This window comes from Caenorhabditis remanei, chromosome V (assembly GCF_010183535.1).
Source record: "Caenorhabditis remanei strain PX506 chromosome V, whole genome shotgun sequence".
NCBI classification, from domain to species: Eukaryota; Metazoa; Nematoda; class Chromadorea; order Rhabditida; family Rhabditidae; genus Caenorhabditis; species Caenorhabditis remanei.
In genome coordinates, this window is record NC_071332.1 from 22,183,439 (window position 1) to 22,203,531 (window position 20,093).

The 20,093-nt window shown below is 39.6% G+C and overlaps 5 protein-coding genes across 5 annotated transcripts; 3 read left to right on the plus strand and 2 right to left on the minus strand.

The window, feature by feature from the left end:
• Nucleotides 1-314: 314 nt before the first annotated feature.
• On the plus strand, nucleotides 315-3,853 carry GCK72_021982 (uncharacterized protein; the record flags this gene model as incomplete). The annotated part of the gene is made up of 7 exons (XM_053734600.1): nucleotides 315-403; nucleotides 577-1,057; nucleotides 1,111-1,198; nucleotides 1,247-1,443; nucleotides 1,494-1,565; nucleotides 3,562-3,662; nucleotides 3,709-3,853. The coding sequence occupies 7 exons, from the start codon at nucleotides 315-317 to the stop codon at nucleotides 3,851-3,853; spliced, it is 1,173 nt and encodes a 390-aa protein (XP_053583513.1).
• Nucleotides 3,854-5,908: 2,055 nt separating this feature from the next.
• GCK72_021983 (uncharacterized protein) lies at nucleotides 5,909-10,880 on the plus strand (the record flags this gene model as incomplete). Its single annotated transcript, XM_003105278.2, has 9 exons — nucleotides 5,909-6,025; nucleotides 6,072-6,135; nucleotides 8,005-8,272; nucleotides 8,646-8,799; nucleotides 8,847-9,234; nucleotides 9,322-9,476; nucleotides 9,524-9,652; nucleotides 9,700-9,768; nucleotides 10,719-10,880. The coding sequence occupies 9 exons, from the start codon at nucleotides 5,909-5,911 to the stop codon at nucleotides 10,878-10,880; spliced, it is 1,506 nt and encodes a 501-aa protein (XP_003105326.1).
• A 235-nt stretch (nucleotides 10,881-11,115) lies between these two features.
• On the minus strand, nucleotides 11,116-12,497 carry GCK72_021984 (uncharacterized protein; the record flags this gene model as incomplete). The annotated part of the gene is made up of 4 exons (XM_003105174.2): nucleotides 11,116-11,184; nucleotides 11,234-11,790; nucleotides 11,840-12,008; nucleotides 12,363-12,497. 4 exons carry the CDS (start codon nucleotides 12,495-12,497, stop codon nucleotides 11,116-11,118), a joined length of 930 nt encoding a protein of 309 aa, XP_003105222.2.
• A 2,040-nt stretch (nucleotides 12,498-14,537) lies between these two features.
• GCK72_021985 (uncharacterized protein) lies at nucleotides 14,538-19,233 on the plus strand (the record flags this gene model as incomplete). Its single annotated transcript, XM_053734601.1, has 5 exons — nucleotides 14,538-14,673; nucleotides 15,055-15,419; nucleotides 15,774-16,020; nucleotides 16,084-16,568; nucleotides 19,075-19,233. 5 exons carry the CDS (start codon nucleotides 14,538-14,540, stop codon nucleotides 19,231-19,233), a joined length of 1,392 nt encoding a protein of 463 aa, XP_053583514.1.
• Nucleotides 17,110-19,941, minus strand: GCK72_021986 (uncharacterized protein; the record flags this gene model as incomplete). Its single annotated transcript, XM_053734602.1, has 8 exons — nucleotides 17,110-17,269; nucleotides 17,829-18,194; nucleotides 18,239-18,283; nucleotides 18,331-18,476; nucleotides 18,540-18,713; nucleotides 19,081-19,200; nucleotides 19,618-19,689; nucleotides 19,738-19,941. The coding sequence occupies 8 exons, from the start codon at nucleotides 19,939-19,941 to the stop codon at nucleotides 17,110-17,112; spliced, it is 1,287 nt and encodes a 428-aa protein (XP_053583515.1).
• Between the last annotated feature and the right edge of the window lie 152 nt (nucleotides 19,942-20,093).

The following is a 20,093-nucleotide window of genomic DNA, read 5'->3' on the forward strand; positions in this document are numbered from 1 at the left end:
ATCAGTAGATCGACCATCTATGAGGGTTGGAAAAGGATTTTGGACTAATTGGTGGAGAAATACATTTTCTGAGTCTTTCCCAACGTTCTGTTTTACACAATTCTAAACTGTTCATGACTTGTGTTCTCTGAGGTCTGCCGTTCCACACAGATTTTCCGAAATAAGTTTTTGTTGCAATACGCTTCACCAAATTCACCAATTTTGAGCCAGTGAGCAGTCATGCGAACATCCGGACATCCGGTGTCAAAACGCTCCTTCCCTCAAATCTATCCCTTTTTTATTTTTCCTATTAAATCCCCCAACTTACCTAAATAATGTCGTCTGCTAAAGAACCACGAACCCAACTAACTATTCCAACAATCACCACATCCCAAAGTACACCACAGACACCAAGAGAACAGAGGTATGCTATTTGGTCAAACTCCGACTATTTAATATTTCAGAAAAAAGAAGGTTCTGTTCAAGTGCGCTCTAACGAACACTATCTCCGATGTGCTAACTAATCGAGAAGGATGGGCACAGACGCAGTGAGTTTAATCATGGTGTCACTAAATTTATAGTTCTGTTACATTTTAGAGGCGACGACTGGCAGTTTTTTTGGGTAACACGAGAATGGATGACTACATGTTACGACAAACACAAGTTCTCCGAGAAACAACTCATATGTCACTTTCGAAATGATTTCGAGTTGACTAGAAAAGATTTTCTGATTAAAAACTACAAAAAAGCAAGAAAAGCTAAGGAAAAATCTGGAGTCGATGTGGCTTCCGAATTCAATTTTATCCCATCCAGTTATGTATTACCTGCCGAGTACCATCTGTTCGTTGAGGAATTTCGAAAGTATCCCACTGACACCATATGGATTATGAAGCCTGTTGCGGGGGCGCAGGGGAAAGGAATTTTTTTGTTTCGAAAACTAAAACATGTGCAAGAATGGAAGAAGAAGGATTCGAGTGGTTCTGAGGCATTGCCATATGTCGTACAGAGTTATATACATAATCCATATTTGGTTGGAGGAAAGAAGTTTGATGTAAGAATTTATGTCTTGGTTACTTCGGTGAGTATACTTTTTTTCGCTCCACGTTACTCAGTTTTTTTCTACATTTCCAGTTCCGCCCAATGAATGCATGGGTCCATCGGGAAGGCTTTGCTAGATTTTCTCACTCTCGATATTCAACGGATAGTGTGGATGATGCATGTGAGTTTTGTCTTTTAGGGATATCCGACACAAAAAAAACATTTCCAGTCGTTCATTTAACCAACGTAGCCGTTGCCAAGACCGCAGCGGATTATGATCCAGAACGCGGTTTGAAATGGAGTCTTCCAAAACTGATGCGATTTTTTAAGTCAATGCATGGCCACTCGAAAGTTTCAAAACTAATGAATGACTTGGCTAAAGTAATCATAGAAAGTCTAAGGAGTGTTCAGAATCTCATTATACAGGTAAGAATGTCAAAAAAGGTTCTGGAAAAAAGCTCCATCGTCTTATTCAGGACACTCACTGCTTTGAACTTTACGGCTATGACATTCTATTTGATGAGAATTTAAAGCCATGGCTCTTGGAGGTAAGTCGAATTATTACAGTCAACCCCTAGCTATTTAAGAGACAATCTCTGACTGGCTCGAGCATAGGCCTACAGGCCATGTTACACATGTACCAAGTTGATCCGTTTTGGCTGATTTTTTGATATGTTAGTATTCTAGGAATTCTAAAATTTTTATACTATACCCCATTAGGCTCCGCCCCTTTTGACCTACCGAAACGATCGATTGAAATGGAAAAATGAAAATTTTTCTTTCGAAAGATAGGACCAAAATCGCTTCAGAAATGAATTTCCAGCCACATTTTGTGCATTTTATAAGATAAACTATTTTTTCTAACTGTCCTGCATCATATAGAAAAAATCACTTTTTTGAAAAAATTGTCAATTTTTTCATGTTTTTTGGATTTTTCGGCAGGTCGAAGTACTGTGGTCCGAAGCAAATTTATGATGATTAGATACATATTTGTGTTGGCTATTTGAAAATATAAACACCTTCCCCAGATTTTAGTGGCTAGCCGAGTTATGATCAAAAAAGTGACGAAATTTGATGCATTTCAATGTACCCCCCTCCATGGTATAAAATGGTTGGATGACGAAAATCAAAACTATTTTGGATTTGAGTTATTTAAAGTTAAAATAGTACTCACACAAATTTGCAGACAATTCTGGGCATGTTTCAGTGAGTTACAGACACTTCCTCCATTTTTTCGAGTCAAAAAGTTTGAGCTCTCGTAACTTTTCAGATTATTACTCAAAGTTCATGAAACTTTGAGAAAATAGTGGAATATACTTTAAAGACATAAATAAATAATTGAGAGTCAGTTTTTGTCGCTTTGTTCAACTTTCGTTTCAGTTCATATCTGATAGCTTCATGGATCTACGAGAGTAAGATATTCTGAGACATGAATTACCAGCATTCTATCTTAAAATAAATTTTCATTTATGTGTTTCTGTTTCTAAAGTATATTTCACTGTTTTCCAGGTGTTTCTAAGATATTGAGTAATAATCTGGAAAGTTACGAAAGGTCAAACTTTTTGACTCGAAAAAATGGAGGAAGTGTCTGTAATTCACTGAAGCATGGTCAGAAATGTCTGCAAATTTGTGTGAGTACTATTTTAGCTTTAAATAACTCAAATCCGAGATATTTTTGATTTTTGTCATTCACTCATTTTTTACCATGGAGGGGGGTACGTTGAAATGCATCAAGTTTCGTCACTTTTTTGATCATAACTCGGCTAGCCACTAAAATCTGGGGAAGGTGTTTATATTTTCAAATAGCCAACACAAATATGTATCTAATCATCATAAATTTGCTTCGGACCACAGTACTTCGACCTGCCGAAAAACCCAAAAAACATGAAAAAATTGACAGTTTTTTCAAAAAAGTGCTTTTTTCTATATGATGCAGGGGAGCTACAAAAAATAGTTCATCTTATAAAATGCACAAAATAAGGCTGGTAATTCATTTCTGAAGCGATTTTGATCCTATCTTTCAAAAGAAAAAATTTCATTTTTCAACTTTAATTGATCGTTTTGGTAGGTCAAAGGGGGCGGAGCCTAATGAGGTATAATATAAAAATCTTAGAATTCCTAGGGTACTAACATATCAAAAAATCAGCCAAAACGGATCAACTTGGTACATGTGTAACATGGCCTGGTGGCTTGAGCGAGACATTGTCTCTTAAAAATTTTCAAAAAGCAATGTCTATCGATTTTTTGGAATGCGGCAGGACTGGACAGATCCCCTTTTTTTCAATTATTGTTATCTCGTCCTTGGATCTTAGAGCTGAGGAACTCCAGCATTAGATCGACTCACAAAAGCACTAGATCATTCATTTCTCTCTCGGACAATTGGCTTTTTTGAAATGCTCACTTTGCTCATTGAACCGATAAGTGAGAGGAAGATTTATAAATCTTTTTGAAAAATGGTTTTCCGGTGAACTTGATTTATGTGAATGCAATCTACTTTTATGATCTGGGACGACACTGAAAAGAGTTCTGATTTATTTGTTTCAGGTGAACGCGAGTCCCTCTTTGACAGCATCATCTCAAGAGGATTTCGAGCTGAAATATCGAGTATTGAACCATATGATTGATGTGTTGGATATTGATAAAAAGTAAAAAGTTGAAATTTTAGTTCAGATAAATTATCACATTTTTCAGACTCCTCGGCAACGAAAACGAAGTAGGCGGTTTCGACATTCTGGTTCGCAACAATAAACCTGTGGAGATATGTAAAGTGGCCAGGCACAACCAACCATTTTTCACACCGCAACTGAATTTAAGACTTGGTAAGTTAGTTTTTTGATCTACCATTGTGTGTTGATCTCTCATTGATTCTCCTCCGCTATCATTCTCAGAGGGTCATTAAAAGTGCATCATCAAATTTCCTGAATCTTCATGAAAAATCACACCGAATGATGATGACACAGCTGTCTGGAATTTTATGTCACCCGATTTTTCATTTTATCGGTCGACAATCAGCTGTTAGGGAGGAGAAGAGATGTTCTGAAAGTGGACTTTTTGGGAAGGTTTATTTCGAAAGTATGAAATTTTATTATCGATTCACGAACCCTTACCGGATGGGGTTAAAGGTACAATGGGTGAAAAACCGTATTTTATAACGGTTTTAAATATTTTTACACCGGTTTTTCATGGTTTCCACTACAAAACCCATCCGAACTAATTCCATGCGCCTTCAACACTCTTCGGCAAGTGTTCGTGAGCCGGTAATAAGTAACTTCACGTGGCCTATCTTTCTCTGACGTCCGTAAAACTCAATGAAGATTCCCAAGTAAAAATAACTTTGTGCAATAGAACCCATTCCACCCCTCGGCGGCGTCATTCATCGGATCATCTCAATTATTACACTTCCTTCATTTTTCCAGGTGATTACGTCGAACCCACTCCGATGCCTTGAATGAATGAGTTCGACGAACTGACTCGAGGTGCTGACTCATTGAAGTTTTCGTTTTTTTTGAAAATCTAAATTTGGTTAAACTTGGAAAATAAAAATTCAATTTCCGTTAATTTTCTAACGATGAATGAAAGTTTTCAGGTTTTATTTGCAGCTCTAACTATCTCATATCAGTTTGTGTGCTTCGATAAAGCCTTATTATTGTGAAAAAATAAAGTTTCGACAAGGAATTTCAAGAAAAAAATTTCACGGGGAAAGGCAAGTGCGGCAGGTAGTTGTGGGCGGAGCATAAACTCAGATAATTTTTTTAACGAGCAACCTTGAATTTTGAGATAAAACCTTACTTTAGTTGATAAATATGAGAAATATGGAAATATTCATCAAAAAACGTTGAAAACAACACTTAAAATACGATTTTATCTTAAACTTCAGTGTTGTTCGTTAAAAATTTATCTGAGTTTGGGCTCGGCCCACAACTCTCTGCAGCACTTGCGTTTCCCTCGCATTTTTTAAAAATCATTGTCGAAACTTTATTTTTTTCACAGTAACTTTTATATAGATGACCTTTCCCCTCTGCTGCTCCAGAATGTTACAGAAGTTCAATTCAACCAGAAAAATCTTCCAATCTCTCAATTCCTTGACCTTCTCCTCATTTCTCAATGCTCTTTTTCCATCCTTTAATTACCCCTAACAAATCATTCTTTTCCACACCTTCTCCTCGGTTCCATCCCACCTCTGGGGGTCCACTCCAGAAAAGTGGGCGGAGCCTCTGAAGAGGAGTGAGATGGGCTAGCGATGCTCTCTTCCAGGACTCCAAGAGACTCTCCGGACTCATTTGTGAGATGAGAAGGAGTGAGCTCATTTTCACTCTCTCGTTTTCTATGTATTCTTCCAATTTTCTAATTTAATGAAAACATTTTTTTCTTTTGGTCTCATATAATCTTGTTTGGCATGACTTGAAATATGCAAATGACACGTAGATTATAGATGTATTGACTATTTATAGAGTTTCAGTGATTTTGCAAAAAAGATATGCATCTAAAATACTTAGCAAGGCTCTTAATAACAAATATTTATGAAGTTTCTAAATATTATTGCGGCTAAAAGTTGTTTGTCTGAAAACGCATCTTAATTATACTCCATTCCAGACTGGAAGTTCCAGTCTAGTCAAATAAAACCTATATTTTTGAATTGAACACGAGATGTACAAGAGAATTTCGGAAAAACAGACATGACTCACTTCATGGAATACTCAGGTTCATCTTTTGAAAAAAAATCATTTATATTTTTTTAACTGTAAATTTCAAGAAAATACTTTAGTGAAAAAATAGGCATTCTAGATGAAAAATATTTTTATATTTTTATCAGCTTCAATTTCAACAAATGCTTAAAAACTATCTATTTCATATGATAACCCAAGCAATTTTTTCATTCATTTTTCAGATTATGAACCGAATACTTCTCCTGTCATTCCTGTTAATACCGTCAACTTTCCAGTCAACATACACAACAGAAGCATATTTTGATAGTAGTGAAGAAGCGCCGAATGTGTTATTAAATCATGTAAGTTCTTAGAAAGCATAAACTCATTATCCTTTAATTTTTTCAGCTCAATGGATCAGATGACGAAGAACTAACACAAGTGAACGAGACACTGCCAACATTTGTTCCAGGTACTGAACTTTTTGAGGAAACAATTTTTTGAGGATTTATAGCTCCCAAGAAACCCATAAACTATCATAAATGTTGCCAATAACCACTAGGGAGTGCAAAGAATTGATGATTTTTTCTTCTTCCATATGAAACAAAATTTCATACATATATTTTTTCTCGAAAGACCAAACCTCAAAAAATTACCGGGCAAGGACACAAAATTAGTTGTCTAAACATCCGCTACGTAAGCATTGATCATTCGATTTTGAGAATGAAGGAAATTTTCGGGATGAGTGCAAATTGAGTCCCTCCTTCCCCTAATCTCCCAAATTGACCACCCTCTCTTCCTTTTTGTGGTCATGAGAATAGGGTAATGTGACCAAAACATGGATTTACATTGTTTTCAGGAAAAAATTCCGTGAGGCATTAAGACATGTATGAACCTAAAATAGTTGACTGTTCGAAACTGGACAATTAAATTTTGGGATAATTTGCATGAAATATTCATAAAATTATACTTGTCAACCTGGCCGACACACGGATCGGCGGGTAACTTGCTTCAAACTGAGTTTTATGAGCTGAAAAATATACCAAAATGTAGATCTCGGTGAGATATATCGGTGACCGACACATTTACGACTAGCCATCGCTAGAATGCATACAAATTGCTCAAAATGCCCCGGAATGTTTCAAAATGCTCCAAAATGCGCCAAAATGTTTTAAATTCCTTGAGAATGTTCCAGTACGTTCCAGAATGCTCCAGTTGTGATCTGCTACGGGTCGGATAGCTATTCGGTAATGTGCCGCGGACCGGGCTAGAATAACTTTTTCGGCTGTTTTCGTGTTTTTTGGCCTATTTTTCCCAGCCCGTGGCACATTAACGACTGAAAACCGGCCTAGCTATTCGGATCTCATCGATCTACATTTTGTTATATTTTTTCAGCTCAAAACATTCAGTTTGAAGAAAGTTACGCACCTGTCTGTGTGTCGGCCCGGTGGACAAGTATGCATAAAACTAGACTAAATGAATTTCAATAGTCTGAAAATTGCGAACGAATTAAAAAAAGGAGATTTTTTCAATTTCTGCCATCTAACTTGATGTTGTCCAAACTCCAAAAACCTTCTAGCCCATTTACTCTTAATTGTCCTCGTGTGTTCTAGAACCAATAGCAACAACATAACACAATCACAGAAACATTTTTTGCCTCATGTTTTTCTGTCATCTCAAGTGTTTGAGAGTAGAAAGAGAGTGTGAATGTGTGTGTCAGTGTGCAACTAAAAGCCTTCATCCATCCTCCAGAGGGATCGATTGAGGGCTCCTCACAAATCAAAACCGGTTAATGGGTCTTTTTTTTGACGTAGAGGTAGAAGAGTGGAAGGAAATGAAGATGGGGCCACATGAGGTGAGTGTCGAGGGAAATGAGGTGTGACGATGAAGAGTTGGGGAAGATTGAGGGAAAATTGAAGAAGAGCTTAGGATTTATGAGGTTCAGAGGGAGAGTTATTATTCTAGGAAAAGATAGAGGTCAGCGGTTTTCTTCGAGGGGCCAGATGACTTGAGATTCGGAAAACCTTGCAGTTATTTTAATAATAAGAACCTACTTGCAAGCCGACACGGGCCGACACGTTACTCGCTTCAAACGCAATATTTTAAGCTGAAAAATATACCAAATTGTAGATCTCGGCGAGTTCTATCTCCGTGTACATATTACTGGCCGATTGGCTAATCGTTAAAATGCCACGGAAAGAGAAAAAGTGTCAAAAAACATAAAAATCCGGCCCGTGCTCGCCAAGATCTACATTTTGGTGTTTTTTCAGTTCATTAGTATAGCGATGTAAGCGAGTTACGCCCCCTTCCTGCCTGCTCAGATTCAAAATTTATATTCCAGGTTCTTCTAAACGTCTCACTGAATATCTACTCTCCAAACACAACCAACACGCTCCACCAGACGGCTTGTTATACGTTGAATATGAACTAGAACTGGTTCACATTCTCGGAATCGACGAGTTGAAACAAACAATGACTGTGTTGATCTATGTAGACGAGCACTGGAATGATCCCAGCCTCATATGGGATCCAGCGCTGTTCGGAGGCATCACAAAGACATGGATTCCTCTGGACAAGATTTGGGTTCCCGATATTATTGTTTTCAACATGTGAGTTTTGTTTCCTATTTCTTACTAATAGAATCTAATTATTTCCCCAAATCTTTGCGAAAATTTTCAATCTTGGAAAGTGTAGAATTTAATATGATCATTAATAATTTGGGTCTCTCCTTCCCCCCTTTCACTATGTGTAAACTAACAATTAGGGAGACACCCGGGTGTCACAACATGTGGAGTGTCATTAAAATTAAGAAGAGAAGTAACAAGCTTATACACAACCATAGTCGCTGATAGTTTATGAAATTTTAGCACTATTAGAAGAAACTAACAATAAGTTTTAATAACATTCCCCACCCCCACCTATCCGAATACACATGGGCGGCTTCTACAAGCCCCCAATCGTCTAAAGGGTGAAAGCTAACAGGTTGGCACACGAGGATCTCCTCTCCGCGGTTCGCGCTCCCGCACGCATTCACTATAATGGAACGGTGGTGGCGAGTCATCCGGCGGTTCATACCGTGTCTTGCGAGATCAATATTCGACACTTTCCATTGGACGATCAGCGATGTGCGATTGAGGTGAGTGACATTCTCAAACTTGTGAAATTTTTAAATTTCTTTTTCAGATCGCCTCCTGGGCGTATGGTCATGAAAAAATCCGACTGCACGCTCACACAGACCATTCTTTGGAGCACTATAAGCGAAACGAAGAGTGGCATCTTTTGAACCTGAACGTCTCTGAAGAAAAGTACGAGCACGAGGGAATCGAGGTGTCGGAAGTGAAATTTGAGATCTCTGTTAAGCGGAGACCACTATTCTATATGGTCACACTCACATTCCCCAGTTATATTATGTGTGCAATTTCTGTCGTTGGACTGTTCGCCAGATTCTCGACGACTGGCGAAAGAGAGGAACGATTCACATTGGGTGTCACTGCTATCTTGACAATGGCAGTTCTTTCACTGGTTGTTAGTGAAAAGGTTCCGCATAGTTCGACACATGTGCCCTTGTTGGGTAAGTTGCTTTTTTTTATTTGGGGAAAGTAAATCAACAAACTGTTTGGATAAAAAAGGAGCACCCAGCGAGAAAAATCTTTTCCAGTCGCATACTTCCTCTTCAACATGGTGATCGTCTCAATCGCCGCCATGACAACCGGAATTGTCATGAAAGTGCATCGTTTGGGACGTTATGGTGATGAGCCACACGAGTTCTGGATGAAATTGTTCTTGCTCCGACCAATTTTCAAGACATCTAATGTAAGAATAAATAAGATATTTGAAGATTAAGAATAATAACTTTTCAGAAAAGAAGATACCGGATGAACCCAGAGGAGCCTACTCAGGTGATTCTGGTATCTGAAACAAAGAACGGAGAGATTATCCAGACGAAGAAGACGTCAGAGTTAAATGGAACCGCAGTCAAGGAGGTTTTGGTGAGTTCGGAACGGGGGAAGTAGAGTTGCTTACAGTGTAATTCCAGTTATCATCACGTCTGGAAGCTCTAGAAGAGTACATCAAAAAGATGGTCAATCGTTGTGAATCCATAAAAGTGAGTTTCTTTTCTTTCTTTTTCTTCTCCTGGATTCTCTGGCGCACCTGTGACGCGCCCATTCTCACAACTCATAAAACCAGTCTCTAGCAGCTCAAGAATCATGATCGTCAGCAGTGGGGAGTTTCCGGATCTCCTCTTTTCATGTCTTGCGACATTGACAATTTTTTTATTGCGTTCATGCTGCTGCTCTTCTCTTTTGTTTCTTCTTCTTTCTTCCATCCTATCTCTTCTGCTCTGGGACTTCTGCTCTTGCTCCAGGAGCACACACACCAACTGACTGTGCCCATAAATTGTTGAATGTGTCTTTTTCCGTTGACTGGGTGGAGAGAGGGAGGGATAGAGAGTTAGAGAGACGAATTAATACACCTTTCTTCACAAATTTTGCAACACACATTTGATTTTTTCGTGCTCACCTTTTTTAAGGGATTTAAAAATAAATAGAACGCTTCACAGGTGCGACAGAAAATGGATATTCTCAATGGTCATTGGTCGTTGCGTCATAAGATTAAAAGGATCTACGTGAATGATCAAAAGAGCAAAGAGGGTTTTGAGGACAGAAGTACTCGGAACAAACATTTTTGAATTTTCTTTAAAAAACGCGCCTTTGGTACCGGCAAAATAGAGAGATATGGTCATTTTAAAGAGAGATCTCAAAAATCACTCTATTTTGCACTGAAATTGGTCAATTTGAGGGAGAAATTACTTTGTCGATATATAACTTGCTAAGGAGTGTCCGTACAAAAAAGTTATCAACTACAAAAATGAAGCTCTATATTTAATCTGTATGATGCCTTAAAAATCTACTTGATCGGAAGATCAGTGTTACTTTGACATACTCTCAAAGTTAGGCATTTTCAACTGAAAAAGGCAAAATATGTTATATTTTTGGCCAATACTGTAGATGAAATGAAATAAATCCTAAAACTTTAAAACTTGAAAATTTTCAGTGGGAACTCGACGAGATTGACGCCGCTGAAAACATCGAACTGGTGCGTCGCCGATCGACAAATGGATATGTACGGATCTCAGAGAGGCTGGATATCGTGTTCATGTTCTTCTTCTTGTCAACCGTCACTATTCCGGTGGCTGTTTTGTTCTACTTGTCTTAATCCGTCTTAATTATTTGAGCCTCTATTTTGTTCCACAAAAAAATCAAACATTTGAAAAACACATTGAAAATGACGGGTTACTTAGATGCGATTTCGTTTTTCTTCTCCCACAAAAAATGGTTTCCCCCTCCCCAAAAAATCAGTTATTTGGTTGTTTCACACATTTATTTGGATTTTTGTATATAAAAATGAGATTTTTAAATAAATATAAAAAATGGTTGTGCTCTCCATAGAATCACTGTTTGTACGGCTGGTATACCCCACCTCCGGCCCCATCTGCGACACGCTTCGGGCATGGACAGTACTAAAAAATAAGAAGATTTTCGACGGTTTAAAAAAGGATAAACCCTTACCAAGGCATCTTGTCCATTTGGTCCAACGACTCCAACCTCTCCAGCATCTCCAACAGGCCCAGCTCTTCCAGGTTCCCTTTGTATTCCAACAGGTCCCACTGGTCCATCCACACCAAGGCCTCCTCTATTGCCTCTTTCACCTTCCATTCCAACAGCTCCAACAGGTCCAGGTGCTCCTTTGGGTCCTCGTACTCCCTTCTCTCTCACCGTATCCATTCCACGTCTTCCAAGTGCTCCAGCAGGTCCTGGGGGTCCTGGTGGTCCACATGGCCCTAGCTCTCCATTGTGTCCTGGCGCTCCGTTGTTTCCAGGCGTTCCAGCTGCACCGTTCTGTCCACGTTGCCCTCTTGGTCCCAGTTTTCCGGGTGATCCGGGCGGTCCCATCTCTCCAGCCGGGCAGTATTGGCATCCAGGGTCCTGGTACATCGTCTGCACGTCTCCTGTGTTCTGCCCCATTTTTCCGGGTGGGCCAGTGTCTCCTGGCGCTCCGTCACCCCCTGGTGCACCCTTTGGACCTGGTGGACCAGCGGGGCAGTTGTTGTTCTCCAGGTTGCAGTCTGAAAAATAGGGATAGTGGACATGAGACATGGAGGCACAATAACTTACTGCATTCTGGAGAAATTGACGGCGCATGTGCCTCCACGCCTAGTGACGGTGGGAGTGCATAGGAATCCGCGACTTTTTCATAATAACTTTGTCTCTTGGTCCTGTCTAACGGGATATTTTTCGAGGAAGCAAGAGATTTCAAATCCTGCCACGTGGCATCTCGGAGGACCTGAAAGGAGCAAAGGATTTTTTTAGTATTACTAAAGAAGGTTGCCAAGTGACCGTTGAGTTATAGGGAGTGAGCTATATCATTGAAGTGCTGAAATATCGCTGATTTCAAATATATATTCAGTTTTTGTCGTCGAGGCATGGTATTCAAGAATAACGAAGTCAAAGTTTGGAGTGCTGACAAGTCTTTACCTTGCCGATGTACCACGCTGTCGATATTTTTCATGCGTCGGTAAGGTAATGGCAAAAACTGAATATATATTTGAAATCAGCGTTTTCTCAGGTTTTCAATGGTATAAGTCACGTCTTATAACTCCACGGTCCCTCGGGGCCCTTCCCTTGTTTGACCACTCACCGTCACCTCCTGCACCTGGTCATCGAACTCTGACCACACTTGATCCAACTCGTTCTTCGTCTTCAACACAAATAGTCCTGCCGACAAGAATACAAGAAGAGAAGTCCCAACGACAACGATTTCTGAAGACACCATGGCTTCTGAATTAGGACTTCTGAATCACGATCCCTTATTTATACCGATATGCAAATTGTTAGCCGAAATGGAGGACACCCCGGGGGGTCTGGAAGAGTGCCTGTTTTCGGACGTTTTCGAATAATATATTTAGGGAAATTAGATTCCGAGAACCGGAACTTGGAGTTTTTATGGAATCAGAAATCTGTGGATAGTGCGCTGAAGGTATGCCCGTCTCATAACCAGTCACGTGAAAAGAATGTGAACAAGAATGCAAAAAGCAAATTCCGAAAAAATGATATTATTTTTCAAAATAATAACTAGAAAACTGGTTAGTCTCCTTCACACCAGTACGATCATCAATTGGAATCACTGTCATTATCAAAGAATCGGAAGATACGGCGTCGTTGTGTTTTCTAAAGATTATTTTCTCTTTTTTCCTGTCAATCAGTGGTCTGTCATGTCTTGTGAATAGGTTGATATCATCTTATAAGATATATTTGTCTGTTCGGAAATAAATCACTTTTGGGAAAAGAGGTCAATTGACTATTCCGTTCTCTTTTATATCTTATGTGAGTTCTCTTTATATATTAAAAAAATTTTTACACTGTTTTGATTAAGATTTTCCTCAGCTAACTAAGCAAGTCAGTTTGAAGTTATAGGAAGTGACATATATAATCAAAATGCTGAAAAAACACTGATTCCAAATATATTCTTAGTTTTTGCCCTTGAGGCCTGATATTTAAGAAAAATAATGCCAAATTTCCGAAAAATAGAGAATTTGTGATTTTTCAGAACTTTGACCTTGTGTTTTTTGGAATAACAGGCCTCGAGGTCATAAACTGAATATATATATTTGGCATCAGCGTTTTATCAGCTTTTTATTGATACAGGTCACAAAAACTGACCGCATGGCCTTCCATATTAGAATTTCAAAAAAACTGACAAAATAATTTTTTTTTTAAGGCGGTATAATCACCACCTAAAAACTGATATTTTAGAATTAGCAAATCAAGACGTTTCGAATGGAACACGTCTCCAGATTTTCAGAGTCCAAACATCCACAAAAAATACCTGATCACACCGATACCTCACAGGGTCTCGGGATGAGTACTGAAAATAAACGCGCTCCGCTGAAATCAGCTAAAATTTTAGCGCTAAATTCAAAATAAATATTTTATTTTAAAATTTTATTTATTTATGTAATAGAATTGATCTTGAAGATAGGCGAGACAGTCGAAAAACTGGCCAAAAATGCGGAAAAACGGACATAAATCGGCTCAAAAAGTGGTCGATTAAGCTGCGTATCGAACTGCCACGCTTAACTTCGAATTGAAAAAAATTAAAATTTGAATTTGCCGCCAATGTCTAGTGGAGCGCAAACGATTTCAGTACTCACCCCTAGACCCTGTGATACCTCCCCTAGACTGCCCCCACAAACTCCTCTCGCGTTACAGACACCAAAAACAATCGGATTTTCAGATTTCCAGTAAAACTGCTGGGATTACAAAAACCTACAGTATTGTTTATAAAAGGTGTTCTCACCATTAAAATCGAATCTCGTTATTATTTTTTGTTATTTTGATGCCCTTTTTCGTATTCTCTAGTAGTCTCTACTATCCAATTGTGTCTCCTCCTACAGGTTCGCTGAACAATTATATATCCGTCACTCCGCTAGACTAGCCGTCACTATTTTTGAATGTGTCATTTGTAAAGGGGAATCCCCCCAAGAGAAACTGAATCTTGCTAGCAGCTCCAATTCTAAGGACTGTTAAACAGCTACCATCTTGTTACCCACCAGAACTTGCAATAGGAAACGTACGGCAATAAGACAAAGTTAATTAGTTGTATTGAAGGTATAATTACCCTTCTAAATTTTGGGACTTTTATGCTCGAATGGTAGTTATACCTTCAATAAAAGTAATCAACTTTGTCTTATTGCCGCCAGTTTCACTCCCGTCTTTACTTCCGTCTTTACTTCCGCACAGCTCCGTTACCCGTTCTTACTTGTTTTCCTTTCCTCAATATTCTCCTCCAACAATAATTTATTCTACAGGTAATATGAAAGTGACACCGGAACAGAATGAACCGCTTCCGACAGTCAGTTCCACCACAATTCCAGTAGTCATAACCAGAGAACAATTGAGTCAGATACCGGTTAACGCAAAGATCATTCCGATTGGAAAGGATAAGGAAGGTAGGTAGACGGACTATGAAAGTCTAGGAATACTTGCAAACCGGGCCGACACGGGCCGGTGCGTAACTCGCAGAAATTGCAATCTTATGGGCTGAAAAATATACCAAAATGTAGATCTCGGCGAGTTCTATAACCATGTCTGATCACAGGCCGGATTGCTAGTCGTTAATGTGCCGCCGGCCGAGCTAGAATGGTTTTTTTGGCACTTTTTCTTGGCCTGCGGAACATTAACGTCTAGCCTTCTGGTTCATGGCCATGGAACTCGCCGAGATCTACATTTTGGTATATTTTTCAGTCCATAATATTGAGATTTAAGCGAGTTACGGTGGCGATATGCATGAGTCCAAGGTTTCTTATACCCATTGAAACCACCACTTTCAGAAAAACCAGGAGGTGTCCGATACATGGTTCTAGTCCTCACAATGACATGTCTCTCCTTTATGATGTCCAACGTCATCTGCTTCAACTTTACCGTCCTTTGTATGCCAGGAACCGGAGAGCCGGCAGAGTTATCCGAGAACAAAACACAATACATTGGGTACAGTAGGAAAGAGAAGACATGGCTATTCAGTGCGGTGGCAGTTGGTGCAATGTTCGGTTTGTTTCCGGTTATCATCGGAATCTCGACATACGGTCTACGCAAAGTGTTCTTTGCTGCTGGAATGTTGACATCAGTGACCACGTTTTTGATACCAATTATGGCGCCGATGGACTTCAATTTGTTCCTGTTGATGCGCTTTTTGCAGGTACAGTAATCTATACTTATTAAATGGGCCGAAACGAGCCGACGCGTAACTCGGTTCAAACTGAGTTTTATGAGCTGAAAAATATACCAAAAAGTAGATCTAGGCGAGATCTATGTCTGTGGCCTACTACTGGCTATTTGTTGCTGTACTGCGGGCTGGGATAGAATGGCTTTTTTGGCTCTTTATCTCGTGCCATATTTACGACTAGCCGAAGTAGGTCACAGATATAGAGCTCGCCGAGATCTACAATTTGGTGTACTTTCCAGCAAATAATATTGAGTTTTAAGCGAGTTACGCGCAGGCCCGTTTCAAGTATGCAGTAACAGTCTCTAGAAAACTTTCTATCATTTCCAGGGAATCGCCTATGCCGCCTGTATGCCAGCCGTCGGCGCCATCACCTCCTCATGGGCATCAATGACACAACAGGGACTATTCATTGCGGCTCTCACAACATTCGGTCAACTATCATCAATCTTCTCGATGCCTGTAGCAGGAGAGTTGTGTGTGTCTCCATTTGGCTGGAAATCTGTCTATTTTCTGCATTCCTTGATTTCAATGATTGTTTTCATTGCATGGTTTGCAGTGTTCACGGATTCACCGAGTGAGTTACTGTAGTTTTTTAAATTCAAAATTTAAACTAAGCTGCTAAACTAACTGTTTCCAGAAGACAACAAATTCGTGAGAACCCTTGAGCTCTTCGAAATTCAAAAAGGAAAATCGTCGGCTGCCACCGCAAAAGTCCATGAGCAAGAACCAACTCCTTACCTAGAAATCCTGACCACTCCCTCAATATGGGGTGTCTGGATCGGAGCACTGGGTGACCTTATAGCAGTACAACTCATTCATATCTACTCTCCAGTGTATCTTCACGATATCGGAGGTTATTCGGTGGAGAAGACCGGGTTCGCAGCCGCCGTTCCCGTTCTTTTCCAGTTTTTGATGAAAATGTTCGCCGGACATTCGAGTGATCGAATCACTGGAATATCGGAAACAACGAAGCTTCGGATATATAATAGTATTGCGTTGGGAGCCAGTGCAGTGTTCTTAGTGGCGCTAGGATTTGTAAAAGAAGGACAAGGAATGGCAGGATTGATTCTGATGACGTTGGCAACGGCGATGTTTGGTTTCAATGGCGGCGGGTTTACCAAGGTGAGAAATGTTCAAAATATCATTATATCTGTTTCTTGCAGTGCGCCGCCCTTGTTTCCCGCCAATACAGTCACTTCGTCATGGCCAATGTCCAATTCCTTTTGTGTCTCTCAATGCTCCTTTGCCCACTTCTTGTATCATATCTTCTTCGCGATGGAACAATTGCCGAGTGGCGTCTTGTCTTCTTCGTTCACGCCGGGATCCTTGTCGTTTGCAATATTGTCTTCTGTCTTCTTGCCACAGCGAAACCAGCGCCATGGACAGATCGCACTTTGAAACCTTCGGCGTCAAGGAACACACCGTTGTATACACTGAAAGCTTAAATTGAAACTAAAATTGGAATTCTGAGTTAAAGGTTCTAAAACGGGTTCACTTCTAATAAAATAATTTAAAAATAAAACAGTGAGGCAATGAAATGTGGCAATGGGGTGAGCTCTTTGGTGTAACAGGAAAAGATGAGACCGGTAACAGGAAAATTTCAAAACAAGAAAAGTGTTATGATGATAAAAATGAGGTGAAGTATATTATGAATGGAAAATGATCACCAAACATCGACGACGTTCGTCGCATTGTCTGGAACTCTATCGATGCGAGCCACGAATCCGGCATCGCCGACAACGAACAACAGTCTTCCGTTCGGCGAGAACATGACCTGACGGATCATAGTGTCTTTCATATCTGGCACTTTCAGATCGAGGAATCTGAAAAAGAAACCTTTTTCTCTTTGCGGACTAGGAAATGTTCCAGACATAGTTAGCCTTTTCGAGTTGGCCTATAAGGTACTTCTTGACACGCTGATTCCGAATATGTAATTTGTTTTTGCAGAACGCTTCATTGAGTCGAGATATATGCGTTTTAAATTATTTTAAGTGCAAAAAATTGCATTTTTTGATACTCAAAATCAGGTTTATACCCGATTACGTGTAAATAAAGGTTGAAAAAACACATGCAACGTTAAAACTGTCAAAATTAATGTAATACATTTGTTTTCTTAAAAAGTTTTAATCAGAAAACGTTGCTAAAATGTGCCTGTATTTACACACATTACACGGGAAAAGTTGGAAGAATCGGGTATAAAAATGCAATTTTTGCACTGAAAATGACTTAAAATGCACATATCTCGACTCAGTGAAGCGTTCTGCAAAAATGGATTACATTTTCGGAATTATCGTGTTTAGAAGTACATATGAGCCAATTTGAAAAGTCGAGTTACGTCTGAAACATTCACTAGTGAGAGTCTCACTGTGAGACATCACTTACGCCTTCCTCTCATTCCGATTTTTCAAGTTATACAGGTGAATGTTGCCACTATCTCCCGGCGCGGCTAACCACTTCCCCGTCACATCAACATCGATTTTTCCGAACCATGGATAACCGTCATCAATCGACATCTCGGCGATTTTTGTGTGCGATGTGGAGATCTCATCACGATGAACCATTTCTGTCTCCTGACCGAATGTGCCAATTCGCCAGAAGCAAATTTTGCGTCCGTGTCCTGTCGACTTGGAGATAACGTACGCTTTTTCTTTGTAGTCGACAACACGAAGCGAGTCGACACAGTCAAAGTGGACGTCGTTGATGGAGTTTTCTGGCTTTTTTATAAGCATTGTGTGGCCTTCGAGATCGCTGAAAAGAAATCTGGTTTTTGAGTTTTTTCCTTCAAAATTTACAAAAGTTGGTTGACTCCTTGAATGCCAGAGGAATGAGAATACTCTCTGAAAATACAATGTCATTTTTAATGACTAGGCAATCAGGCAATTACAGAATATCTCCTAGTGGTTGCCCTGATCGAATTATTCTGCAACAATCCGCAATATGAGCTTTAACACGCCGAGAATTCAAATCCCAGCACATGACTTTGTGGTCAAACCCGCAGCTGTATAATTTTTCAGCGTTTGACACCCAATCCTGAAAACAGTAAACAACAATGAAAAATCAAAATGAAACAAAATTGAATAAATTAAATATTACAATCGAAACGATACTATCATGATGAGAGAATCGTCCGCCTATCAAAATAAGGCAAGTCGGCTCTTTGATGTGATAAATACGGATGGTTCGGTCAGCCGAGGCAGCGGCGATAATCTCGGAATCAGTGGGGCACGTTTTGATGTCGTTGATGGCGTTGCCGGCACCAAGGAGTTGCTGAAATTGAAGAAATTTCCAAAATTTTGGATTTTTTCATATGAATCGATTCAGGAGGCCAGGGAAAAGTCCTCTTGGAGCAAAGTCTGAAATCAGTCTGAAGCGAGTTATGAGACCTCAAAGAGCCACATATCGCTTTTCTTCGTGCAGTTTTTCAGTACATTTCAAAAGAAATTCTCCTCGTGAATGTTCATTTTTCAAAAATATCCGAGAATTTTCTGAATTTCCGATTTTTAACACTTTGAGGTCTCATAACTCGCTTCAGATTGATTTTCAAGCCAAGCTCCAAGACGATTTTCTCTTTTCCCTGGTATTCTGAACCGGTTCATATGAAAAAATCAAAATTTTAGCCTCATTTAAGTCGTACACGTTGCACTTCCATCGAAGCGGCGTCGACGATGTAGACGACTCCGCTAACGCCGCCAGTGGCGATTTTATGCAAGTTTTCTCCCTTGTCGTAGCACCACGCAACTGTATAGAGATCTTCCTGAAATTGGAAAGTTTTGAGATGACATGCTGACTAGGGAAGGTTATGGAGTCAGTTTGCGACGTGACTTATACCATTGGAAAGCTGAGAAAACGCTGATTCCTAATCTACATTCAATATTTGCCCTCAAGGTCTGGTATTCGTGAAAAATGAGGTCAACGTTCTGAAAATGACGAATTTTTCATTATTCCAAACTTTGACCTAATTTTTCTCTAACAGCAGGCCTCGAGAGCAAATATTGAATATATATTGAGAATGAGCGTTTTCTCAGCTTTCTAATCGTATATGTCACGTCTTATAACTCTAAACTGGCTCCATGGCCTTCCCTAGTGAGTTTGTGCTGCCGAGCAGCTTTTGGAACGAAACAAGCTCTAAATCGAGCCATATTTAAGCTATAACGGCTTTAAAAACTCTTACTTCTTCATCCAATTCTCCAGCTGCAGCTAATTCAAGTTTCGGTTCCAACACCGGCATTCTATAGATGTGAATCTAAAAATCCCAAACAATTTTTATCATTTTGCGAAAAATTTCTCTCACATTCGGTCCCCCCACTGCCACACCCAACTGATCGTCGAATTCCTCGACGAATGGATTGACAGAGCATCCGAAAAGGTTAACGTATCCCTCTTCGAAAAGATGGGCAGTTCCCAAGAAGGGTTTTGTCGGATGATCACCCAAAGAGGTACCGTTTTCGTCGGTATTGATAATTCTTCCGAAATTTTGAACAGCCTTTCGCTTCATCTCTTAAAGTAATGGTTTTATTATGTCTTTTTCAGAAAAAAAAATAGAAAAATCAGTGCTTAAAACTAAAAAAAGAGTAAAACAAAAAATACAATTTGAATGAAATTGTCATTCGCGCGCAAATTTTGCCACCTTTTCTAGAAACTCCAGTG